This window comes from Lipotes vexillifer, unplaced genomic scaffold (assembly GCF_000442215.2).
Source record: "Lipotes vexillifer unplaced genomic scaffold, Lipotes_vexillifer_v1.1 scaffold655, whole genome shotgun sequence".
NCBI lineage: Eukaryota > Metazoa > Chordata > Mammalia > Artiodactyla > Lipotidae > Lipotes > Lipotes vexillifer.
Window position 1 is genome coordinate 2,791,381 of NW_006788208.1, and position 27,781 is coordinate 2,819,161.

At 42.5% G+C, this 27,781-nt stretch overlaps 1 protein-coding gene across 4 annotated transcripts in view; it reads right to left on the bottom strand.

The window, feature by feature from the left end:
• The window catches only part of PCCA (propionyl-CoA carboxylase subunit alpha), a 362,003-nt gene that overhangs the window by 7,420 nt on the left and 326,802 nt on the right, over positions 1-27,781 (bottom strand). For 3 of the 4 annotated variants that reach the window (XR_457051.1, XM_007461534.1, XM_007461533.1), the window contains one exon: positions 7,538-7,678. The exons of the other annotated variant lie outside the window; for it this stretch is intronic. Coding sequence is in view for 2 of the 3 variants with exons in the window: in XM_007461534.1 (XP_007461596.1) it covers positions 7,538-7,678 (141 nt within the window). In the remaining variant the exon portion in view is untranslated. The remainder of the gene's footprint in view (positions 1-7,537; positions 7,679-27,781) is intronic. 4 annotated transcript variants of the gene reach the window in all.

The window sequence follows — 27,781 nt, forward strand, 5'->3', positions numbered from 1 at the left end:
CAAGTTCCATTTATTTTCAGAGGCCTCTTTCCCCAGAGACTTTTATCTTCAAGCTTATAGTCCGCTTTGTTGTGCTAATGATTTAAACCACTTCTTATTTCTGATTAAAGCCCCCAATATCCTCTACCAAGTTTGCTTTACTCCTTCCCCAGAGATTAAAAGACACAGAACCTTCTCCAGCACATGTCCCTCTGGGACAACATGCTAAGGCTGGGACACATTTGGCAACTTGTATAGTTCAAACTGCAAATGCATGAAGAAAGCCCCAAGAAGGTGCACGAAGAGAAAGAGAAGAGAAGGGGGGAGAAAGATCTCCACCAAACATAAAAGGAAGTCCCCAAAGTACAGACTTGAAAGCTGTGCTCAGGACCAAATATTCATCAGAAGGTGGTGTAGCTCACTAATGTTATTTGATTTGGAATAAAAGCATGAAAATGATGGCAAAGGCCTAAAATTGGAGATGTAAAGGATGACTGCACAGTATTCCATTTCTCAATTTCATCCTTCAGAGCCACAAAATGGGGGTGATACAGTGACGGGATGAGATTTACAGTAACAGCTGTGGTCTTCCCACACAAGGGAGGCCCTTCTAATGGGCTAAGGCCTGTTTTGAACAGACGGGGGGCGGGGGGGAACAAAACAAGGTTCCCTATTAAGAGTGTGCAGTCGTATTTCTGATAAAGAAAATGATTATGGGAGTCAGATTTCCTCCAAGACAGTCCCTAACCCTCTGTTGTCGTCCACAACCAGGGCTGTTTTAAAGGTGTTATCCTTTAGATATAGGAAAGAGGCCCTAAACGGCGTGGAGGGTTTTTCCCCTGTAAGCCTACTCTCTAGCAACTGTAAAGGATGCATAGGAAACTGTGCCAGTGGCATATGGCTTTCTACTGTGCTAAACATTCATACAAAAGACAGGTTCATCAGTCATTGGAGTATCTGGATAAAAAATTAGCTCCTGATGGATGGTATTTTGAGCTTACCTGCTGCTAGTACATTACCAGAGAAACACAGGTTTTGAAACCCACATGACATTAGAAACTGCAGACCATGAAATACGACACGTGCAGGAGCACATAATGTACGCCAGATTATACAAAATAATAAATAAGCTATTTAAACCCTCTGCCTAAAATTGGGCCCACTGCAAGGAACCCTGGGTCACTTCTACACAGGCCAATTAATGCACAGCATCTGCTGTATAGAAGCCGGGCATGAAGCACTTCCGAATGATTTCAGCAATTAAAAGAGAACTGTTTCCTGCCTGTTCAGACAGCAACTGTTTCAATGCAAGAGTGAGCACCAAATCACTGTGTGCAGCTGAAAAATTAAGTCGCCTTTTTTGGGGAAGAGGGGTGGGTGGGAGGAAGAATTTTTATGGAAAAAGGAGCCTCCTTTTGTTGTCCTACATTCTGTGTTTTCTGCCAGATTAGACAGAAGGCTTGGAGGGCGCAGCGGCCCGCCGCAGTCTCCCCTTCTGCTGCACCCGCCACCCGAAAGCAGGGATCAATATCAACCCTGCTGCCGACTCCACAAAAGTGAAAATCCTTCAATTACGTTTTTTAAGGCTGTGCTACTTAGAACACAGGTGCCTGAATGCAATGCATTTTAAGGCCCTTAGATCTGAAGAAAGACGCAGTTAACAGCCACAAGGAAAAGGCATCTCAGATTTGGTTAAAAGGCACTGTGAGGGGCTTCCCTGGTGGTGCAGTGGTTGAGAGTCTGCCTGCCGATGCAGGGGACACGGGGTCGGGCCCCGGTCCGGGAGGATCCCACATGCCACGGAGCGGCTGGGCCCGGGAGCCATGGCCGCTCAGCCTGCGCATCCAGAGCCTGTGCTCTGCCAACGGGAGAGGCCACAACAGTCAGAGGCCCGGGTACCGCAAAAAAAAAAAAAAAAAAAAAAAAAAAAAAAAAAAAAAAAAAAAAAAAAAAAAAAAAAAAAAAAAAAAAAAAAAAAAAAAAAAAAAAAAAGGCACTGCGGGGATCTGAGTATCATAACTTCCTCTTTCTGAGCCGGTAAGATAGGCTGGTTAATATCCCCTGACATTTCCTGAAGAAGAAACATGCGTTCCCATACCAAGATCTTCGTGTAAAGAGGGTGGGAGAAGAGACCCCGGGGGAAAGGGCAGTATGTAAGCAGTGTTGGAAGGAACCATCATCGAATTACGAAGAAAAGAGACGGCAGGTGACAGAAACGCTGCCAAGCCCCTTATCTGCGGTGTAAGGCCTCCCTGAACGGGTCTGATCACCAGCGACTCACTCGGGAGGGTGCTGCTGGGGCTTCCTCCCTGGATGTGCCTGGGCGTCAGAGCGGGAGCCCAGAGGCTGGGGACAGAACACAGAGAGGTGGCCAGTATACAACGAGCCCAGTTTTCCCGAAAATTCCTTAAAATGAAGAAAATTACTACTCCCTACCACCCTCTAAGTTAGCTCAAAACTGGAGCCAGAACTTCTAAGTTACAAAGAGAACCAGTTCAAATTGATGTCATTTACAGTACCTTTAACTAATCAGTCTGGATCCTCCACCTCTGTGAAGTAGGCTGCTTTAAAGGACTCAGTGAAATAATGATTTTTTTAAATTTGTTAATTTTTTTTTTAAGCAAAAAGGTGAGAGGAGATATTTTGAATCTTGTTAAGGTTGGGGACTGTCATCTTCAACAGTGTTTAAAACAAAGATAACATACCCTCTAATTCCAAGTAGCTCCTCCCTTGAAAAATAAAATCAAACGCCAAACTTGTAGAAGACTTGTCTACAATATTTATTGATTGATCTATAAAAATATTTTATCTTATATTGATAATTATCATTAAGTTAAAGTGTAAAAATTCCCAAACTGTTACCACCAACAAAAATTAATCATAACATTCAAAAATAAATGTCATCTGGAAAAGATAAAAAGGCCAAATTCAGGATAGCCATTACCTCTGAAGAGGGCAGGACAGGATTTCTCCTGGGGAGAGGCCACGGGGCAAGTTCACCATATAAGCAATGTTTTATTGTTAAATAAAATCTGAAGTAAATATGGTAAACGTGAGCAGAAAGCATATGAGTACTTGTATTATTCTCTACAACTTTCTGTATGTTTGTAATATTTCATAACTTAAAGTTTAAAAATGTTACATAATGAATGCACGAAGCTATATACCTGCTTTGGAATACAATCTGAGGTATGGGTGAAAAACTGGCACCTTGTCAAATAAACCATTTGAATAACCACTGCTAGAAAATATGGAAATTTAATCACTGCAATTACTTCACGAGTGTAAATCAAGGCATCCAGAAACTGGAAAATCTATCAAACAGCCGAGCCAGGACCTCTGCCAGGGAAAGATGCAGCTACCGATACTGGGCCGCGTGAAGCCCACGGGTCACTGCCAGACAAGCACGTCAGGAAGGCCCCACCCGGCCCTTCCCATGGGGAAGACCTAAGGCCAAGGGAGGCTTCAAATCCTGCTTCTTCCAGAAATGAAAAGAAAGGTCTCATGCCAAGTTTATTCTGAATTTCCCCTACATCAGCTGTAAGCTCAGTTACAGATGGTTTAGGGACAAAGGGCAGGTGTGAATATCGTTCTCTGAAACAGGGCACCTGTGTCTCCAAAGCGGTGGTGTCCCCCTGCCCGGAGGCCTCTCCCCAAAGGAGCACATGCACGGAGGAATATCAATCAGGGCGAAATCTGGGTGGTTCTCCCAGAAATCATTACACAGTTTCTGTTCTCCTTGGTGCACTTTTATAGTATATACCACTTTTGCCTAAGACATTGTTCATGAGAACAGCAATCTCGAACAGCTAATTAATTACCCTTCTGCTGCTAAAGGTCAATTCCGTCATCAAGCAGATCTTCCTCATCTTAGCCCCACAAAAATACTCCAAATTCTGTCTTACTAATATCAAACAGACTAAGAGGTAAGAAAAGGCAGCAACAGGTACTTAATATCCATCTATTATTTTACCTGGTCCTACTAACTAATAACTCACAATAATTAAGAAAGAAGGAAATGTAAACGGGTATTCAGACTGCTTCTGGGTCATGTCTCACTGAATTTGTGATGTTATTAAATAAGATGAATATTTCTGATGAAAAGCTGAGATGACTGCAGAATCTAAACGTAACTAGAAACCACCTTAATTAGATGCAATATTAAAATATCCCCACGGGTTGCCTCATTTTTATTTTTTGTTTTGTTTCTGATATCAAAGTCAAAACGAAAATTGTGCCACAAACTCAGCAGCTGTAAGTCTAATGCTGGGAAAAAAATGTATTCAGCATTATTCTGAAAGAATATATATTTTTAATATTTTTGTTCAAGGAATCATAAAGATGGAAGTTTAAAAACTTAATACAAGTTATTTTTTAAATGCTAACTTTGATTATAGAAGTGCCCCTGGTTTATGATATTATTAAATGTACAGAAAAACAGGTATTTTTCAAACTGAAATGAAAATCAGTTATTGTAAAAATATTTTCAGAAGGCAGACAAAAAAGGCACATAGGAAAGGCATATAAAAGTCATTCTTGGCAACTGTTTCCTCAATTACATGTGTGATTCTAGATGTTCTCAATCCACTCCGACGTCATTTCTTTCTGGTTTGCGTGCTTGTATGCATTTTACTGCTTATGAACTGGCATCCCCTCCCAACATACTCAAAAAGGTTATTATACAATCATTTCAGAAATGATTTTCCTACCATATTTAATGTTAAATAGCAGGCAACAGACACTGAAAAAGTATTAGCGACGTTTGCTGGGTGAACTTGAAACAAGCACTTAGAGTAAAACCCAGCTTCTGAGCTGAGAGGGAGGGGGACCTCTCCCCACAAAGCTCTCTGAGCACACTGACCGCTTCCAAATGGCCACCTTGGATTATTTCGTCCTGAGCTTCTTAAGCTCTGTTAACGCTATTTACTTCGCAGAGCAGATCTGTCCTTTATTGTCTATGACACTTTTGTGGAGCAGGTTATTGCCAGGCTCACCATTGTAAGATTTGTCAAGTTTTACTTATGCTAAATATAAAAATTACAGACAACTGGGATTTAAACTATAAAAAATAACATTACAAAGAAAAATAGAATACTTGTAGGCCCTTAGCTGTGTTTTTGGTCCTTGTTTTCCTTGAAAATACACAGAGATGACTGATTCCGTTATCTTCCTACTGATAAGAGTGGAACCTGGCTCAGCTAGTGTTATTGCTAAGGACAAGACAACACGCCCTACAGTGTTAAAATAATCTTCAACCGCAAAACTTAAAAGCTACAAGTATTATTTTCTTATAAAGGCCTCAAGTATGTGCCATGCCTTAGGTCCAAGGAAATTTTCGACTGTTTTAATTACACAAGGCAGATTTAACTCTAGAAGTTGTTATAAGAGCCGATGATTAAACATCCCACCCCCTGCTTTTGGTTTAGCTATTAGCAGTTTGGCACACTTTTCACAAATAATAACTCAAGGGAAAATACTGTCTTATCAAAACACAATGGTACAGAATATGGAAGGAAGTTCTGCCAGGACCAAAAGTGGCACTGGAAGCTGGAGAGAGGAATGAAAGCAGGCCTTCCGTGACCAGCCAGGCACATGCGTGTGCAGAGCATTTATTTACAAGTAAGGGGACCTGGAGACCAGGAGGCGGTTCATCACCCCAGCCCCCAAACCCCCACGGTGTGCTCTGACTTTAGAGAAATACATAAAATACAGGCCCCAGTTCCTTCTCAAACCAAACCAGTCTTGAATACCCACGTTTAATTATCAGTGGTGGTTTCCAGTATCTGAGTTCCCCCCACGAACCGAGACTAACACCACACTGCTCCATTCCACCAAAAGGCCTGCCTTTCCCACGTTAACTTCTTAAGCAGGAAATGGAAAGTACGAAGGCTAAGCCCTTCTGGTATCTGGAGCAGCTGCTGGCAACAAGGAGGCTGCAGGCTCCCGGCTCTCGGGGAGGGGAGCTGACAGCCTGAACTGCACCCCCCCCAGGCTCCCAGCAGGGGCTGCCACCCCCTCCTCCTCCCTCCTCTCAGGTTCTGTCTGACTCAGGTGTTAGAAAAGTGAGGATTTCAGTGAAATGTGTATTTTTCTTTTTCTAAGCACAAATGTGATTTTATAATTAAAGCCACACAGTTAGGACCGACAAGCTCAGGATGGCTGTACACAGCCTCTGTGGCTTCCAGAATGAGCTTACGGAGGAAAATGGAAAAAACAACAAAAACCCCTCCCGCTGTTTACCAACCTACACTTCTAGTCACTAGGAGATTGTCCTGACTGCTCTGGCAATGTAGTGAGTGTAGACATTCTTAACGTCAAGGCCAAGGGGCTGTCTTCTCAGGGCCCTAATCCTTCAGAACCTACAGATACAAGACAAACCCCTCCCCGACATTCAGCACAGAATCTTCATTAAGCATCGCGTCTCCCAAATCCTTAACACTAGCGTGTTAATGAGTGTTTTCTTCCAGCAATGTCAATGCTTTCAAAGTAAGCCTAACAATTCACAGCTCCTGAACCTCTTTTACGCTCTTCTAGAAAAGCTGGTAGTTGTTCCGTTTCTATATCATCAGGTAAAGCAATTGTTGAGTCAGTTTTCCAACTTCACATATCAGTTTCAGGGCTAATCATTTAAACAGCTGAAACTGATCATTTTTTCTTAATGTTCATCTTCTGTAAGTACTTTTCTAGAAGCTAATGCCAACCAACTACATGAGTTTTCCTCAATGTTATTTTACTTACGTTAATAAAGAAATACAGAGACAGTTTTAATGTAATCTTTATAGGAAAATATATAAACTCCTGTGACATAACTGAAATACAAAATGGAATCACCGTATCATCCATTAAAGACTGTCATGTTTGGATGTTATCTTCCGGCACATAAACAAAAATGTGGGGACTTAAGCGCTCCCTAGAAACCTTCTGGTTGCATCTTTGTCTTCTATTTACTTTTGCTGCTGATCAATAGATTTCTATCTATGTGCTGCTACAGTGAATGTGTCCTTTTGTCCATAGCATGCTACCTTGAGACTGAACATGTGAGGAAATATTAACATAGCTTTGATTTGTGCCGTGATGTCACAAGGTCAAGATGAAAAAATTCAAACTGTGATCCTAAATTTTATTTCGGAAGTGCTCTGGTACTATACAGATTACGGAATTAACTTTCCTTAGTACCCTTCCTATTTATTCCAGAATATGTGCAAAAAATTCCCCCATCGGGGGATCATTTCTTGGCATGACTTCTCTAAGGATGCTTAAACCACAGAGAGCTAGAGAGTAAACAGAAATTTTAAATGAAATGCTTCCTGAAACACTAAATTTGCCAAAAAAACAATGAATCTGGCCTTATTTCTGTTCCAGTCCCCGGTCATTTGGGAGGAGAGGCACTCGGAGATATTGTTACTAACCTAATTCAGATGTGAAACTGTTGGGCAAAGAATGCACAAAAGCTCCTCTGCTGTTTTGTGGGGTAGTATGACTCAAGAACGAGATCCTGCTTCAGCCTGCAACAGCCCCGAGACACACACACAGACACACACAGAAGTACGGCCCTTACCAGGTCCCCAGGCTTGACAGAGACGGCCACCACCATGCCAGGCATTGGGGAGCGCAGAATACTGCTTGTGTCCTCAGCCGCTTTTTCCAGCATAAATTTGTTCAATTCTGCGGCGAGTTTGGTTAGGATATGCACCTTGTACTTAAAGGGAAAAGAAAGTGAGATTAAATGATGAACTTTTCCTCAAATGTAGCATTCATTCAAAATCAGTTTTTAGCTTTTAAATTACACCATCTCTCGAGTCAAGTGGTTTTTCATGATTGTACACAAAAGCAAAATATATTAGTTTGTTCCTGCCATATGTTGTGAGCCGGTTGTTTAAGAAATTTCTTGGAAGTAGAACTACTCTGGTAATTAATTAATGATAAATAGTAATCACCCTGTATCTTTTAAGAAAAACACCTCAAAACTTTATAAAGAGAACAGCGAGAATTTCCTTGTATTCCCTTCACCACTTATAAACTTATCCCAATTGACACAAATTCCACAGCTGGGCCAGCCCACAGGAGAAAGGGGTGCTGCCAGCAGACACCGGTAGGTGGCAGCAGACAGCCGTGTCAAACTGCCTGCTCCCCCCAAGACAGCGGCTGGACTATGTATCAGTAAGTTAAGACAAAGGGTTTTTGGTGTTCATTTTGGGCAAAATAATATTTAAAAATGCACATTTTTTTCCAGTGGCATAAAATGTTATGCTCACGATTGAAAAAGTTAGCTTTTCTTTTTAGGCACAACACTACGTGGTCTTTCCAGTGTAACAAGATGGTTATAGTTGATAGAGATGAAATATAATGTGAATATCCTCTGCACTAAGAGGCAATAATTGTAGATTTAAAAACCACTGAAAGAAACATGATCTGCAGGGCTTCCCTGGCGGCGCAGTGGTTAAGAATCCGCCTGCCAACGCAGGGGACACGGGTTCGAGCCCTGGTCTGGGAAGATCCCACATGCCGCGGAGCAACGAAGCCCATGCACCACAACTACTGAGCCCGTGCTCTAGAGCCCGCGAGCCACAAGTACTGAGCCCACGCGCCACAACTACTGAAGCCTGCACAACTAGAGCCCCTGCTCTGCAACAAAGAGAAGCCACCGCAATGGGAAGCCCCTGCTCGCCGCAACTAGAGAAAGCCCGCACACAGCAAAGACCCAACGCAGCCAAAAATAAATAAATTTTAAAAATAAAAATAAATTAAAAAAAAAAAGAAAAGATCTGCACAGCCCAGTACTTTAATGGCACATTCTGTAGGTGGCTCTCAAATAATGAGGGGTACGTTAAAGGCAGTTCAGTCAAACAGAACATTTCTAATAAAGGGAATTTCTGCCTGGCGGGAAAAATCCTAGATCTCTGTGAATAAACACATGAGCCACAGTTTGCTCTGTTCAAACAGAAACAAAATAACATGGCCAGAGGAAGTGTTACTTGGTGAAGTTGGAACCACCACCTGAAGATTTTCAAACTTCTACCAAAGTGCATTTCCCTGGGGGAAGACAGATGCAGTATCCAGGCAGCTCCATTTTGTTCAGAAAAAGCTGCTGTAACTCAAAGCCTCCTGCGGGCATCGTGATGGCAGGGAGGCACAAGCAAAATGGAATCACCCTTAACTCTGTCCAGGGGCGATGAAATCTCTTAAGTGTGCTCTCTACGGGGCCTGGTTTCAAAAGGCGTGGCGGGAGCGCCCACAGAAGAGCTTCAATGGCCTCAGTCCCAAGCAGGTTTGCGACACTGTGACAGGTTGAATAATAACATCTTTTGCGTGTTTCTTTACTCCTGAGTATGTGTTTTGCAATCAAGACGTACAAGTAAGTGTCTGCCAGTTTTGGAAGGATATGATCCTTAAGTGAAATTACAGTGCAAATAAAAGCTTTTTGCTCCTATTAAGATTCATCTGAGACATAAGGGGTGAGGGAAAAAAGCAAGGAGAGTGCATTCTGCTGTCAGTCTAATAAACATTCTGGGCAGAGGGGCTATTTATCAACGACGAATTGTACCTCAAAGTCCTTCATTAAATCTATGGGAGGGGGGCTACAGGGAGAGGGGAGAATATAATCGTACCAAATTGCACAGTTTTAGTATCTGTGCTCTGTCTGCCTTGGAGAAGAAAATCCAACATCACTAGAAGCACTGGGGTCAACAAAAAAAAGTTACTTTCCTGGCTGGCACCACCCTGTGCAGCTCCTCCTCGTGACCGCTCAGCATTGGGCCCAGTTGGCTGGTTTTCCCTGGAGTGTACAGATCTTTTTTCTTCTTGTTTTTCGCACAATTTGACTTCAAAATGTGAACTCAGGGCAAGTATCTTTCTACACTGAGGACAGTATGACTTATTACATTTCACCACCGTGGATATATACCCTTAAAAACTAATTTTAGCTATATCACAATCGAGCCTTAATATAAAAAAAATGCTAAGACTGTTCCAAGCTCCATGTCTCCCCAGAAATGACAAGATCCTGACTAAAACTGGATCCTTTTACTATTTTTATAATTTTCATATCTTTGGATTCCTTTCTCTGTAGGACTCCTGCTTTGCTTGGAAAGAGATGTAAAAGAGTCACAAAACTCAATGCCTTTAGATGCAGTCTTTGTTATTGATGAGATGTTCCTTTTCCTTTTGTATTTGTTTATTGTTCTTAAATCTGTTTGGGGGATAAGCGACTTATTGTAATCACAAGTAAAAAATAACAACGGCGTAAGTGCCTCAGGAGAGGCCCTGTTGCACATAGTTGGCTGAGACATGACCTTTCTGAATATAAAAAGCGGCGGCAGAGAGAAGGTTCCCTTTTTAAGACTACCTTTGATGTTGCCCTGACCTTCAGCGTGCCCACACAAACACGGCTTCTGGAAACAACCCCTTGGCTGGCGGTGCAGCGGGGCATGGGGCGCAGGCCAGGATGGGAGCTGAGCGTAGAGCAGCACACGGGCCCATCAGAATGAACTGCCTGGTGAGAACCGTAAAAGCTTTTCGATGCCTCAGAAAAGAAGTCATTTAAGAATGTACACTAGGGCTTTCAGAGCTTATGATCAAAACTGCTATTTATTGGTTCCTCTGAATTCTTAGGGGGCACGGGCAGAGTAGCCAACGGGGTGAGAGATTTCAGGAAAATGCCCCGTGACCTGTGCAGGCTTTGATTTTATGCGAAGTATTTGAATATTCCTCATGGGCTCCTTAGAACTTTCCTGGAGAGTTTTGATTTTCAGTTGTTGTTGTTATTGTTTTCAAGCAGAGAGACCACCAACTCGATGTTTTGCGGGTGGGAGGCCAAGACGTTAAAGGCTCGTTGACGGGACAGAGAAGCACAATCCTGGCAGAAGCCAGAGGTCTGAAGAGATGTCAGCAATCAGGGCTCGAGCCTGCTTGCTGGTGGGGCCGGAAGCTGAGCTGCTCCCGGGCTCATAAGGATGGAACCTCACCCCGGGGGTGTAGGGAGGTGCTCTCCAAGCCACAGTCAAATGATTAAGTTCTTGAAAACACATCTCGAAATGTAAGCTGGAGTAGAGAACAGGTGCTCCCGGGCTCCAGCTCCCCGACCCACAGGGCGCCAACAGGCGGGAAAGAGGCCTTACCTAATAACCTAGCTATGGTCAAATAACCCCAGGCCCGGCTTCTAAGCAAATTAATTTTGTGGTGTCTGCAATGTAAAACCATGTCTAACAAGAAAATTTCTCCCAAAAAGTTCAAAAGAAAGAGAGAAAAATCATACCAGGCGTAAAAAGGATCAGGAAGAAAACTATAAGAGATGGACAATTAAAAGGAACACAATGGAACTGTTATAAGAATGAACATACAGCTCTTAACAGGGAACCTGACCACGGGGAAAAGGTCGGGGGCAGAGCCGGGCGGCTGCTGGCGGAGGAGAGGGCCAGCCCTGGTTTTGGCGGGAGAGACGGCTTTTTAACCAGACTTGGTTAACGAAAACATCCTGCCAGTGGGCATGCCCAGCCGTGCCCTGCACACAGCCCACTCGGCGCCCCGGGGCAGCAAAGAGCCCTCATGGTGGACATGCTGCCCTCAGATGGTCACACGACACACCGTCCTGCTGGTGCCCGTGTTAGTTTAGCACATGCAGCTCCTCATGGGGCTTAAATCCCTGCTCCCCAAGGCCTCCAGATCTACCAGCGGTGTAACACACCCCACGTGCTCACGTGCTCACGTGCTCACGTGCTCACGTGCTTGTTAGACTCAGGGGTCTGGGGGCCCCTCCAAGAGGAGTGTGTCCAGTTTGTTTATGTATTTTTTCAGTCGTGATTTCAGAGCCTCTCCTGTCTTTCCTCGTAAAGTAGGCTCAGCTCCAGTTTTCTTCCCTACGTCATTCTCCCCATAATGAGGAGCATACATATGTACAGCTGATGCACTGCTCATGCTTTTTCACATTGACTGTGGGCCTGCTCAGCCAACACGGACTCAAGGATAAATGATGCAGCTTCACTGCCAATTACTTTTCATCAATTATCTTAACATCCTGAAGCACTGGCCTTAGACTGTACATCGACCTTCACTAAGTAAGGTGGCAAAAACATTTCTTCAAATACAAGTATCTCTTCTCATTCAAAGTTTTACACCTTCTGCCCCAACAGTCTCCAACCCTTAAGCTGTGTCTTCATTTCCACCGCATGGCAGTGAGAGCTAACACTCAAATGCTCCTCTAAAAGTCTACTTTCCTAACTCTGAGCCAGAGGTAAACTGTCAATGTTTTTAAAGTGACAGAAATGACTAGATGCAAAAATGAGGATGCATCTTTGAAAACATCGGTGTTTCAGAAAAATAGGGAAAAAAACCCAACAACCCCACAAGATATAAAGCATTTAGGTGGACTTAACTGTAATTCAACCTTGTTTTCCTTTCCTACAGTCTTCGTGGGATACATAATTAACACTGGCAGAAGAACAAAGCGAGGGTTCCAAGCCAGGCAGAATACATTCCCCCTCTACTTCATTCAGCATCAGGCCCTACGAAACCAGACCAACAAAAATGTTCATGAAACAATACTGAAAGCACACAGAATTAAAGCTGGCGCTGTCCTGCTGGAGGTACACCCAGACGAAGAAGGGGGAATGAAGAGACAGCAGTTAGAGCGCCTGGCACCGCCGCAGTCACCGGGCTGGCCTGTTAGCATAACGCTGTGACAGCTCCATCGGTACGGTCTCAAGGTAGCTGTCAATCAAGGATGCATCATTTAATCCAGCAGCACTCGGAGGACTTTCTCCGACAACCCACATGACAGCATATCTACAGCTCTATTTATATCAGCACCCAGTTGTGTTTACAATGCTGTTGTAATTAGAAAAGATGCAACAGGCAGCAATATTATTGAGATCTCCATTTTGCAGTACTGCCCTGTAAAGTGTGATCTTGCTTCACAGAGTCATGCTAAATGACAAAAGGCTATTTTCTTCAATCTCCCGGCTCAGACAGCACTTCATTTGCAGCTATCTATAATTAGATTAATGGTGTAGTGCAGTACAAAGCAGGCCCACTTCACATCAGATAGCATATGAATTAGGACAAACACTTATTTCAATTCCAGGCAGAGAAAGCAATGACTGGGGTATTTAGCATACCCTTTATGGTGGAATGAGATGTTAATTGTGTACCATTACCTCTAAACTGCTTGCTTGTTGTATAAATCACTGTGCTAATTGATGCAGAGATAGAAATGTAGCCACAGGCAAGAAAGCAAAGGAATGAGGGCTGAAGATGCTGGATAAAGGATTATCGAGTAAAACCATATGGAGATGAGGTTCCTTTGAAAACTCTCCTTTCTGCCCATGAACAGGATCTCTTAAAAGTACAGAACTCTTGAATCAGGAAATTTAATTTTTCACATTTCTTTTTAAAAACACAAATGTCTTTTAAAAGTTCCTAGCTGCCAGAAATCCAAATAAGAGGCAGGTGGAATTAATCTGAATATACGCTTATAGAAATATGGAACGTGTAGCTTTCAAGTAGTTGGAGCACCCTAACAGGGTTTTTGGATCATAGGTTACTAAGTAACACTTGGAAACTGCCTGAAGCAGATGTTTCTGACACATCCACAGGAAAAAACAAGTTTTTCCCAAGACTTGAGGTTGTTCTTATAGACCAAAGCAAAATACAAAACAAACCTGTGCTGGTTTAGGGGTGTGAAAATGAAACCGCACAACTCAGGTGGGACTTGAAACCACGGTCTTTTAATTGAGATCACACATCTCGTGTCTCAGGACTTAATGAAGCTCAGATTCTTTAAGTCTCATCGCAGAAAGAATTCAGTGAGAGACAGAGTGATAGGTAAGAAGTGGATTTATTACATTATAAAGCAACTATACTCCAATAAAGATGTTAAAGAAAAAAAAAGAGGTAGATTTATTTACAGAGATACACATTCCATAGACAGAATGCAGTGTGTCTCAAAAGGCAAGAATGGCCTTGGGAGAAACACACTCCACAGACAGAGTGTGGGCCATCTCAGAAGGAGAAAGCCCCCGAAATATGGGGTGGTTAGTTTTTATGGGCTGGGTAATCTCATAGGCTAATGAGTGGGAGGATTATTCGGGGGGGAGGGGGGGAGATTTCCAGGAGGTGGGCCACCGCCCACTTTTTGATCTTTGATGGTGGGGCTCGAAACTGCCATGGTGCTGGTGGGCGTGTGGTTTAGCATGCTAATGTATTACGATGAGCGTATAATGAGGTTTAAGGATTTACTGGAAGTCCAATCTTCCGCCATCTTGGACCTAGTTGGTTCTAACCAGTTTTTGTCTTGTCCTATGTCTATGTCTCACTCTTTTAAAGGTTGTACCCTGCCCCCTTCCCTCCCATTTCAATAAGATTTTAATGATGTAGAAGCATATAATGAGGATGTGAAGCCAACAGAAGAGAACCATTTTTATCTGCCATTGAAACAATGGCAATGCCATCACCAAAACACTCAAATCCGACTACTGCAGTTCGTGATTTCACATTGATAAGGAGGAATGAGAAAGGAGATCTTTATTCTTGTTTTTTCTTTTTTTCCCTAGAACTAGCAAAAAATAATAAACAAAAGCACATAGTGATTTTAAATGCTCCTCCTTCCTTGTTAAAATGTCCCATTCAGCACGCAACAGCTCTTATCAGGGTAAAATGAGCATCTCAGAAGCACAAATACAGACACCAAATGCTACACTCAAGAAGTCCAGCTGTTAAAGATCCATAGACAAATGTGATCTTCGGAAGTTCATGTGTTCACATATTTTTTTAATAGCAAAGCAACAATAAGGCGCAAATTACTGCTGTGCACTTTCCCACAAATTCAGCTGCTTAGTAATTAGCACCGTTATAACAAAACTTTATTATAGTAAAGTTAATAGTTCAGATTCTCAACTTGATAGTAACAGTTAATATATCCATCTGTTGCAAATGCACATTTAAGAAATACTATATACGGTTTACCTTGTGAAATACAAATACCATATTAACGTGCAAGACAATAAAACAAGGTCCCAAGAAACTAGAACGTCTCGTTCAAGTTATCACCTCTGCAACTTGGGGGGAAAGTCTGGCAGCTCCTTGGTTGGGGGCAACAGAACACCTGTATTGCAACTGCAAAGTCAACAGTTTAAGGTCTGGGTCATAATGCTAAATAATACTTAAAAAAAAAAAAAAGCAACTCTGAAGGAACATCAAGGGCCCTTGAAATGGAAACAAATGCCAGCAAAGAGTGTGAGCTACTCTGACATAAGGCCTCCCAAGCGTGCAGCAAGGTGACAGAAATGGAAACGCACTGAAGGAAAGCTCTGGAAGCAGGGTAAGGGTCCGCTCCTGATCATTAATCACTTGTTTAGACCACTTAAACTAGAGCAGCCTAGCCTACAGCAAAACTCCAACACACCCCTCACTTGTGAGTCAGCGACGCTGGTGTTAACAGGAGAAAATATATGGCTTCTGATATTGCGTCCCAGTTCCTCAGCATTTGCTCCCTTTAATCGAAAAAGGCAGTTAAACACAAAGTAAATCATTCAGTTAGGTTAGCTGTTTAAGGACATGCAACTGACACTGTCAATATGCTGCAGTGACATAATGTGTCACTTTCAACACGTCCAGCTACATTTATGAATCAATCTAGCCTCAAGGTTTCATTTTTTAACTGCTAAGTTGGTTCTTGAACTTCAATGCGCCACAAGGAGCCTCGACGGCAGTAAGCAACAATCTCATTAAGGGCAGTGTTTGAGGGAAGAATCACAAAAATAGAGATGGGAGGAACATTCTAACAAAATAAAACAACAAAAATGCATGAAGTCCATTTCAGCAACTCACCTTTCAAAATGCTGGCTAAAAAGGGAAAGGTTTCCAGAAAAAAACTTAAGGCTAATATCAAAACCTTCGATGAAATGAGTTAGTAAGTTTGTGTACATCTCCAGCTAGTTCCTAAAACACAACATCCTCTGGAGAGGGGATGTTGGTCAACAATGCAAAAATCTAACCTAATTTTTCTTATTGTGTGTTTCAATCACAAGGGTCCTTCCAATTCTAATATCCTAAGATAAGCTACTTTCCTTTTTTAACAATAGTGCTGAAAATTAAATTGAAATTAATTAAACATTAAACATTAAATCCAGCACTTAATAATAGGATTTATTTCCTCAGTTGGGCTCCACTGAGGTTACTTTCCTTGTAATTTGAAACACTTGTGTCTTAATACAAACCCAAAAATGATGGAAAAGAAAAAAAGCTACTGTACGGGGAGCCAGCCCCACTCCCGGTCTGCAGGGAAGGGGAGCCTGGAGAGCAAGTCATCAGCGGGTTCCTGAAGGAGTCTGTTAATGGGACAACTTCCCTGGAGCTGGGCGCTGTGGGACGCTGTGCAGGTGTGCCCTGATAAAGGCACCCAGCCTCTGCTTCACCCAGGTGCCCACAAGCTGTCTAACATATGCCACAAAGGTAATTTGCTGGGATATGTGGCACTTTCCCATCCACAAAGGCAAGTCCATTGACAGTGCACTGTACAGAACTCACAAAATAGAACATGTGCGTTCTGTTTGATCAGGAGCCTCCGTGACACGTTATGACTATAATGAGTCATTTCTTTCTATTCTACACAAGAAAAATATTATAGATCTTTGAAAGCCTTGTACCCAAATAGTACCAACTAACATCTGTTAACATTACAGGCTGTTTCTATTCTGCATCCTGAATTGCTTTATGTAATTACGAGTTTATAAGGTATTTGGTAAACCAGTTAAAGAAGGTGCCTTTTTAAAGCACTGTATAATTTGGGGTACAACGAAACATTCTCTTGAAAATCTATAATTAGGGCAGCATCAGCTTACAGGAAATGTTATAAAAACACAACTACGGGGGCTTCCCTGGTGGCGCAGTGGTTAAGAATCTGCCTGCCAGTGCAGGGGACGTGGGTTTGAGCCCTGGCCGGGGAGGATCCCACATGCCGTGGAGCAACCTAGCCCGTGCGCTGAAACTACTGAGCCTGTGCTCTAGAGCCCGTGTGCCACAACTACTGAAGCACATGTGCCTAGAGCCCATACTCCACAACAAAGAGAAGCCACTGCAATGAGAAGGCCACGCACCGCAATAAAGAGGAGCCCCCGCTTACCGCAACTAGAGAAATCCTGCGTGCATCAACGAAGACCAACGCAGCCAAAAAAAAAAAAAAACCCACAACTATGTAAATAAGCTCACAGGTAGGGAAGTGTACCATTTTGCTATGTCCCCACCCCTCTTCTCTGTGAATTATTCTTTGCTCATCTCAAGTTAAAGTAATGCTGTCTACAGGGTGCAGAATAAGCAAACTTTGGGGGAAAGACTTTGGGGAGCTTGGCCTTCCCCTGCAAGTTCTTCAGTGCTGAGTCTGAGCACGAGGCCTGGGAAGTGGGCCAATGCCAGGCGCTCTTCAATGATGCTTTGACTTTACAAGGATGTTTTAAATGATAAAATATTTTTGCTATTACGCATTCACTGAAGAAACTCAGAATCTAATACACCAAAATGCTGGCTTATGGGTCAGAAATGCAGAAAGTAAAACATGTAAAGATAAAGCAAACAAAGCTCGAGATGACAGTACTACCATGTAGTAAACTGTTGACCAAGAAGATCAAAGCAGAAAACAACTAAAGAGAATTACAGCATGCCTCCCCAAAATATGCCCCTTTTGGTAAAAGGACTGTTTTGAGCTGAAAGCAATTAGCTCTCTATCTTCCCCTTCCTGTATAAAAGTTGGACATAAATGTCCTTTGTAAAGGTGTCTCCCTCTCCCACACAGGAGAACCACCACTCCAAAGACAACTCTTATCACCTGAGAGGACTCTTCTCTGCATAATAAACCTGACTAAACAGCCTTTTTAAAATCACACATTTCCTAGTTATCTTCTCACAACTTACCCTACCCCAGAAGCCCCAAACCCCTTTGTCTAACCTCTTCTCCACACTGTAATGCCCTTTGTTGAGATGGTATACAGCCCCAAATTCTCACTGCCTCAAGTGACATTTCTTTATGAACTGCCATGTATACGTAATATAATCTACTTTCTCCCCTCTTGTTAATCTGCCTTGTTAGTTTAATTTACAAGGCTCTAGGCACTGAATGTAAGAAGACAGAAGAGAAAGTTTTCCTTCCCTACACAGCCCAGCAACCACTGGTCCAAATTACTGGCAATGATCTCTATCAGGGGATCTCTACTGCTTAGCAATTTTACAGCTTAGAATTCTGACATATCTTAGAAAATTTAACCAGGGCTACTAAATGGACTTCTGACATGCTACATATTGTGCATTACAAAGAACATACAACACTGAAGGTAGATGAGACCTGAAAAGCCATGTGCCAGTCGAGGGAACAGGAGGTATGGCTGTCGCACTGGAAATGGCAAAAGTGAAAAACACAAGTCTTTGAAGCCAAATGACCTGAGTCTGACATCGCCTTTTGGCCTACTGACCTAACTCCTCAGAACAAATTTCTTCATTTTTAAAATCAAGATAATAATTAAATGATTAAATCAACAAAGATTTGCAAAGTAACTAGGAAATGCCCGACAGTAACTATTCACCAAATATTATTTCCTGTCTCCTTCTCAAACATCTCAGATTGTCATCGTGGATCAGTAACTTCTAACTGTTATAGTTCTAGCTCTGTGGTTCCACATTTGGGAACAAACAGATTCAATTTTGCAAACACCACATCTGACTCTAAGATCAAAGAAAGTAAGTTGGTTTTGGTATTAAGAGAGCTTCTAGATCAGGCAGTGCAGGACTCTGTGGTTATCCTTGCATTAGAGACTTAAAGAGGTGTGTGGTGAACTAGAGAAACAGTTTGGTTCATCCACTCAAAAACATTTATCAAGCATACCTGGGCAACATGAGTATACAAAATAAACAGGGGAAAAAGTGGCTCCTGACCTCATAATCTGGCCACAGAGAAAAGACATTCATGAATGACACAATATAAATATAAATACAAATATAAATATAAACGAGTCTTACAAAGGATGTGATCAATATGAGGTAGGCTTTTTGATTTTAGCCCCGCTCTTAAAGAAATCCTCCCAGGTTGGGATTCAGGGAAGAACAATGATTTAATTTTTAGGATCTGGAGTCAGATACTTAAGACTTCTAACTCCCCCACCTAGGAGCCTGGAAACAGAACTTAAACTTTCTACATCTTGAATTCCTTGTTTATAAACTGCGGATCATAATAGTGCCTACTACAAAAGGTTGTTGTGAGAAACAACCAGCGGATCACTGAAGAAATCAAATAGGAAACCAAAAAGTACCTAGAGACACATGAAAATTAAAACACGATGATCTAAAACCTATGGGACGCAGCAAAAAGCAGTTCTAAGAGGGAAGTTCACAGCAATACAAGCTTACCTCAGGAAACAAGAAGAATCGCAAACAACCTAACCTTACACCCAAAGGACTAGAGTAAGAAGAGCAAACAAACCCAAAGTTAGGAGGAAAGAAATCATAAAGATCAGAGCAGAAATAAATGAAATAGAAACTAAAAAATAACAGAAAAGATCAATAAAACTAAAAGCTGGTTCTTTGAAAAGATAAACAAAATGGATAAACCTTTAGCCAGACCCACCAAGAAAAAAGGGAGAGGGCCCAAATCAATAAAATCATAAACGAAAAAGGAGAAGTTACAACCAACACCACAGAAATGCAAAGGATCGTAAGAGGATATGACGAATAACTATCAATATATGCCAATAAAATGGACAACCTAGAAGAAATGGACATATTCTTAGAAAGGGACAAGACTGAACCAGGAAGAAACAGAAAATATGAGCATACCAAGCACAAGGAATGAAACTGAATCGGTAATTTTAAAACTCTCAACAAGCAAAAGTTCAAGACCAGATGGCTTCACAGGAGAATTCTACCAAACACTGAGAGCAGAGTTAGCACCTATCCTTTTCAAACTATTCCAAAAGGCTGTTATGAGGATTAAGTGGATTCTTTTACGAGGAATGCTCAAAACACAGGAAATGCCACATTAGTATGTAATGGCCATTATTACTACTGTTTTTGTTGTTTTTATTATTAATACATGTCTACAGATAGAGGGGACATTAAGTAAAAGGGAAAAGAACCCACTTCTCTTTCAAACTCTGCCCTGCTCAGAATATTTCTGGCCACCAAATGTGTGGGCATTCCCCCCACCCCCCACACCCCGGCAAAGCAATTCTCCAGCTCTCTTTGAATGTCAACTGGGTGTCCCTACAATTCAATTCAGTTCTGATGCTATGATTCCGCAGGTTAAGGGCTCAGTCTCACGAGCCTGCCCCCCACTTCAGATGCCAACTGCAAGTCCAGGTTGTCACCTGTGCTTCTGACAGACTGGCTATAAACTGGAGGTTCCTACAACCCTCTCCTTTGTTTCGATAATTTGTCAGAATGGCCCACCGAACTCAAAATCAGTTTACTTCCTGGATTACTGGTTTATTATAAAAAGGATACAAAGGAACAGCCAGATATGAGATGCCTAGGGCAAAGCAGGGGGAAGAGGTACAGCACGTCCATGCCTCTGCAGGTGTGTCCCCTCCCGGCACCTCCACATGTTCACCAATCCAGAAGCTCTCCAAACCCCTTCGGTTAAGAGTTTTTAAACGGAGGCTTCAGTACACAGACACGTGGAATAAATCACTGGACATTAGTGATAAACTCAACTTCCCGCCTCTCTTCCCTCCCTGAGGCTGGGGGTGAGGCTCAGAGCTGCAACTCTTCAATCACCGGTTGGTTCCCCGCCTACCAGTCCTCCACCTCGGGGCATTAACCTAAACTCCCGAGTGGTTAAGAGGGGCTCCTTATAAATCACAAAAGACACTCCTTTTACCTTAATCACTCATTTCACTTAGGAAATTCCAAGGGTTTTAGGAGCTCTGTGCCAGGAATGGGACAAAGACCAAACACACACTTCTTATTTATATCACAATATCTCAAAAGTCAGAATTCAGACGCCAGAATTCTTGGGCGTGTTCCCTGGGAAGACACTGGAGGCTGCTCTGGGTAGGTCTAGAATTAACGAAAACACAAGGACCTAAATCTCTCTCAAAGAGCACATATCTCACAAATACATAGCTTATTAATCCTCATGGAAATTCACTTGGAATTTCCTCTGATAAAATTGTCAGCCTAATAATGTGGCCTTCTATTCAATCCTCCTGAGTTCTCTCCTGACCAGAAACTTTACCCTACCTATGCTGATACGACTACCAAAATCTTTCCCCAGACTTTGGGTCTGTGTTTCCAATTCCGCATGGCAGGAGAAGTCATATTTGAGGAACTTGAGATTTACTAGGAAAAGAGAACTGGGGACTCAGTGAACCTTGAAAGCTCTTATAAAATTTAAGATGCATTTTATGGACTTAACAGTTACAGGCTGGCTGTACAAGTCCTACAATATGAGGTTGCGCACAACAAGCTAACAGTCCCCTCTCCTCCAGTCTCACTCCCCAGAAGTCACAGTAATAATCTGTACTGAGAAATCTACTCACATAAATCTATAAAAACATAAACATTCACATCCATGTTTATAAATGCTTTCACACTGGGTAAAATACAACAATGATGTCAGCCTATCTGAAAAGGGGGAAATCCATGATGTTTTGCCACTTGCCATCCTTGACTCACTCTGTAAACTTTTAAACACAAGGATGTTTAAGACAGAAAGAACTTTAGGTCACTTCTTTTTCTTTTCACAGGCTTAGTTCATCTAAGCAGAGGGAAAATCCCCAACCCCCTCTGTAACACACAAACTTGGCCCTGGACAACTCCAGAATGTCTCCGAAGAGCCCCAGCTGGCCCCATCAGGCCCTCTTACCCAGGGCTCAGCTCCCTTGTCCCCAAGAATTATAAGCCCAGTTGTAAATATGACCTGAAGGCCCTGGGGATGCTCCCAGCTCAGCTTCTCCAACCCTTCCCAACGCTGCATGGACAAATCACGCATTCTGCCATCTGTTCTACCTCCCTCTCCTTTTCTCAAATTTGTTTCCTTTTTTTCTAATGATCCCCAACAGCGTGACCTGTTATCTGTATGTAACAGATAACTCTGCCTGGTTGCAATGACTCCACGATAATTTCTCGGAAGTCTCTGTCCTTCACCCGCATAAAAGTGCATATTGTCTCAAATACTAATGCTCATACCAATCATCATAAAGTTCTCTTCAATTTACAAATTGTCACCACTCAGTGATTTAGAGTCTGGAAGCCCAGAAATGCCAAAAGCAATCACCAAGACCTTTAGTCATAGAAGTGAAGATCTTTTCCCTGTGGACTAATTTGTAAGTGATAGCTGTCTAATCAAGTTGAAAAAGGTCTACCTAACTTTTACCATTACTGTTAAATAATGCTACACAGTAGCTGTGAAATAACGCTAGAAATATTTCACTTGTATAATCTGGAGACCAGGAGTACTGAATCTCAGATATTCTTTGCTGACGTGCAGTTCTTTGCTCTGGGTTGCAAATACTGGAAAGAGAGAGTCCCAGGAAGATGGGATGGGATGGGTGCCGTCGAGCAGCCTCACTCCATGGCATCTACCTTAGTGAAGCCATCCTGAATCAGGTTCTGGGCCGCCGTTACACAGGCTTAGAAACCACACTTCCTCCAATAAGCTTAGAATGGATCATTCTCAGCTAGATGGATTCACTGTCAAGCTCAGAAGAAACTGATGTGTAAACCATCTTATGAATTTACAATCAGAAATATATTTATAAAGGGAACTAGCACACCCCCTAACTGTAGTGTGGGTACATAAACTATGGTCAGTGGTTGTTTGATAAATATGGAATGAGCAGAAGGGGCATCAGCTGATCAAAGGCAATGCTTTCCACTAAGTTAGCTTGAGCAGTGGTTTTCAAATGAGAAGCATCAAAACTTGCCTGGAGGGCTCGTTAAAACCCAGAGTGCTGGGCCCCACATCCAGAGTTTCCGATTCAGGACTGGGTTGGAGCTTGCGTTTCTAACAGGTTCCCAGGAGCCACACTTGGAGAAGCATGGACGCAAGACACCCTTCTCCACTACTGGAACAGCCTTTCTAATGGGACTATCTTAGACCATTTGGGCTGCTGTAACAGAATACTATAGACTCATGGCTCATAAACGATAGACACTGGTTTCTCACTGTCCTGGAGGCTGGGAATCCAAGATCAAGGCAATGGCAGATCTGGGGTCTGGTGAGACCCACTTCCTGGTTTACAGATGGCCATCTTTTTGCTGTGTCCTCATAATGGTAGAAGGGGCAAGGGATCCCTCTGAGGTCCCTTTTATAAAGCACTAATCCCATTCATGTCCTAGTCAACTCCAAAATGCTCCACTTCCAAATACCATCACATTGGAAGTTAGGTTTCAACATATGAACTTGGGTGGGGAGGCAATCATTCTGTTTATAGCAAGGACCTTAGCTCATGTCCACTGAGAAGCCTTTCTCTCCCTAGACTCAGCTGAACTAGGGAGAACTACACTGCTTCTTTGACTCTTGTTCTAGCTAGAAAAATCTAACATATTCTTTCTTCATAAAACTGGGGTTCAGTTTCTGACTTTGTGTGGCCTATGATTGTCACCTCACTTTCTAGTCTCATTTCCTCAACCAACAGAAGGGGGAGAATATTGCTTGTCTTATAGAATTTTTTTTTGTGTAAGAAAACTTACAGGTCTATTTTAAGATTTGAATGAGATAACGTATGTGAATTATCTGGCACAATTTCCAGCACACAAAGTGCCCCGTGAATGGTAAATACTGCCATGACTCTTGTCGTGAAGTGAACTGTCTCCCCAAATTCTACATGTTGAAGTCCCTAACCCCCAATGTGATTATATGTGGAGACAGGGCCTTTAAGAAGGTAATTAAGGTTAAATGAGGTCATAAGGGTGGGGCTCAATGCAACAGGACTGGTGCCCTTATAAGAGGAGGAAGAAACACAAGGAGTGCACCCACACAGAGGAAAGACCATGTGAGGACACAGGGAAAACGACAGCCATCTGAAAGCCAAGGAGAGAGGCCTCAGAAGAAACTGAAACCCAGCAGGACCCTGCAGGGCCCTCCTGAGTACAAAAGCCCCTCTGTGTTCCCTGTTTCTTGTCCGTAGATAAAGGCTTTAGGGACTTCCCTGGCAGTCCAGTGGTTAAGACTCCATGCTTCCAATGCAGGGGGAGTGGGTTTGATCCCTGGTGGGGGAACTAACATCCCACAAGCTGCGTGGAGGCCAAGAAAATTAAAAAAAAAAAAAAAGGAAAAGGCTTTAGTCTCTTACGACTTCCCTGAGTTCCAAAGAACAGACTCGGTTACTAATAAGGGAAGCGAGGGAATGCAGAAACAAAGGAAAAGCAGTCAAGCAAAAAAAGTAATGATAGCTTAAACAATAGTTCTGCAATAAAATAGAGTCCTAGTTGCTCCTCAAGGGATACACACAACAATCTGATGCATATCTTTGAGCTGTTCTGCAAAAACTAATACCCACCCCCACACCCAGGTGGAGGATGGTGACTACCTGCTGACCTAGACCCCAGGCTGGTGGAAACCAGAAGGTTGATTATTAAGATTCCTGAAACATCACCCTGTTACCTCACCACCAACCAATCAAAAAAAAGTCCACAAGCTTCAACCCTCACCCCAAGTGTTGCCTTTAAAATCCCTCCCCTGAAAGCCATCGAGGAGTTCAGGTCTTTGGAGCACTGGCTGCCCATTCTCCTTGCTCGGCATGGTGCAATAAACGCTGTACCTTCCTTCACGACAGCCAGGTGTCAGTAGATTGGCTTTGCTGTGTGGTGGGGGAGTGGACCCGAGTTCAGTTCGGTAACAAAAACAAACCTGCTGACACCCTGATCTTGGACTTCCAGTCTCCAGAACTGTGAGAAAATAAATTTCTGCTATTTAAGCCACCCAGTCTGTGGTCCTTGGTTATTGCAGTCTGAGCAGACTAATAACCCCGTTCACGGAAGGAACATCTTTAATGTACCTTTTGCAATGTATTCAGTCTTGCCTATTTGATGTTTCAAAGTTTTGGTGTCTACAGTTTCTCTCTCTCGTTAATTTTTCTTTGACCTCAGTGTTGCTGTCCCTGAGTTAGATCGTATACATTATTAGAAGGGTGAGATGAGGAAAAGAAACACGTTAATATAGGTGGAAGGACTCTCTGGTTCTGTAAGTAACCTTCTGAGGTTGGAGACCAGCACTGGGCTCAAAGTATCTCCCGGAGAGGGGTTCTCTTTAAATGAGTACACATTTTAGATGGACTGAAACCAGGCATAACTGCCCAATATCTGGGCAACTGGGGCAGTATTCATTTGATCTCTTGGTTTATTAAAAACTATGGGAAAGCTAAAAAGTTCTAGAAAAGTTGGCAAGGTAACTTCAAATGGAATGCATATGTTATTGAACAAACTTATTAAGTACAAAACCCTTGAAAAGAAACTTTAATATTAAAAAAATTATAATATACCTAAAGGAGAATTCTATCTAGTCTCAACAAATGACAACAAATGTAGTACTAGATTACTGTTGCCTTTGGTCTGGCATCTGCAAGAGAAAATTATACACTGAACAAGTTTGACTTTTAACTTTCAACCTTTCTACAACCTTACTAGAATATAGAGAGTCCAGTAACTCCATTTGTTTTAAAACTAATCACCTCAATCTGAAAAAGTCCCCAGGAGAAAATGGATTGAACCAGAATTGTTTAGATCCTCTCCTGGACAGGACTCCATTCTTGCCAAATTTCTTACTTCGGTTAACTTCAGAGGTGATTTGAGACCTAGAGTGATCTGAAGATGGGTTTCAAATACTGTCTATCTTATTTTTTAAAAATGAATCTGTTATTCATTCCCCCTGAATGACAGAAGCATGATTTAAATGAATATTCCTTCAAAACTCTTCGTTAGAGACTCTTAACGTGGGGAGACAATAAAATACTAGCACCTCCAGTAAACTCTCAGGCCACCTGTGATTCAGAAACACACAAAATATTTTTTCCTGGCTTCTTCTGTGTTGTTTTGAAAATCACCATCTGTGAAAGAAAAAACTTGTTGAAAACATCAAATATATTTAAAATTTGTTTACATCAGGAAGTATGACAAAGTTCACATGAGCTCTGGTCTTACCTTTGTCAACATGATGGGCCAATGTGCTACTCTGTGGCAAAGTGCTTGGTAGTGGAAGTGTGGAAGCCGGAGCATCAGCCCCCTCAGGAACACTGGCCACTGCGCTCTCCCGGGAGAAAGCACAGCACAAAAGGCTGGAGCCAACTCTACTAAAATGTTACTTGTCCCAAAATGAAAGTCTGTCTTGAGGCATCCTGGATGCCTTGCCTATCACCCTGCCAAATAAAAGAGGTCATCTAGTACTAGAGAGCTGAGGATAAAGCTGAGTGGCCTAGAAATAGTGATGCCTGGGCCAGGAAAAAAAAAAAAAAAAAAAAAAAAAGGAACAGTTTCTCTGTCAAACACTGGAAGTCATCATTATCAGAATTACAACTATTTCACTAGTATCTTATATCCCAAGGAATGGATAGATAAGCCATTTATTTCAGGCCAACATCCCAATAGGATGACGACCATCTCCCAGGGCAATAAGCTCTAGTGTCTCCAGTACGTGAACACTGATGCTGACAAAGGAAAAAATCTTATTTTCTAAGCCTCTTTTGGGAAGAGCAAAGGCTACTGATATTTTAGAACCGGTGAAGCAGTTCCAAGCTGAGCAATGGAGGCAAACTCAGTGTTCTATGCACAGACTTTGCACCTCTAATTTCTACCTGTGACCAGTGGAGGCCTCCTCGTCATCCCAACTCGTGGTTTTCCACAAGTCATAAAGTGACAGCAATCACTTTGCCCACAATGCCGGTGGAAGCCTTGCTGGCTGTCACTGCCGAGTTCTCAGAAGCAGAGAAGTGAGTCAGCGCCTCGTTGAAAGGTTTCAGCAAGGTGTGGGGCAAAAGACATTTTTCTCTACCGCAAAGAAGTGTGCGACATCATGGAGCTGAGTCTTCAAACTGCTCCCACCCCAGAAACGCCACTTTGAAACAGTTCAACAGGGAGGAGTTAATTTTCAAACGTACTTAAAGAATACAGCTGGCGATGGAACATTACTCAGCCATAAACAGGAATGGAGCGCTGCTATATGGCACAACACGCGAACTGCAAAAAAGATTATGCCAAGGGAAGGAAACCCATCACAAAAAGCCACATATTATATGATTCCCTTTACATGAAACATCTAGAGTAGGGTGATCCAGAGAGAGAAGGCAGACTAGTGGTCACCAGAGTCTGGGTAGAGAGGGAAATGAGGAGTGACTGCTTAGAGGGTACAGAGTACCCTTTGGGAGTACTTTGGGCTAAAAATGCACTGGGAATAGATAGAGATGACAACACTGTTCGTGTGCTAAATGCCACAGAACAGTACATTTTTAAATGGTTAATGGTTAATTTTATGTTATGTGAATTTGAACTCAATTTTTAAAACAATACATTTGGCCACATGAACATTGTAACATTTTCCTTTTAAGGCTCTTTAGTTATGAGTATGGACGCTGCTGATCTGTGGCTGGCCTCCCTCTCTTTTTTAGTGTCTTCTCCAATAGACAGTAATAACCTCCAGAAGGTAGAGATCACAGTGTCTGGTACATAGAAGACGCTCAATTTTGTAGATGAAAAAGGAAGAGAATCTATCATCTTTGGGCCAAGCTACACATGAGTCCACGAGGGCCAGAGGAGGCAAAATGTGGCCGCTGTGAGAAGTCCCAATGCTGAAGAATCAAATGCCATGAGCCTCAGACCTGACAATTTCCCT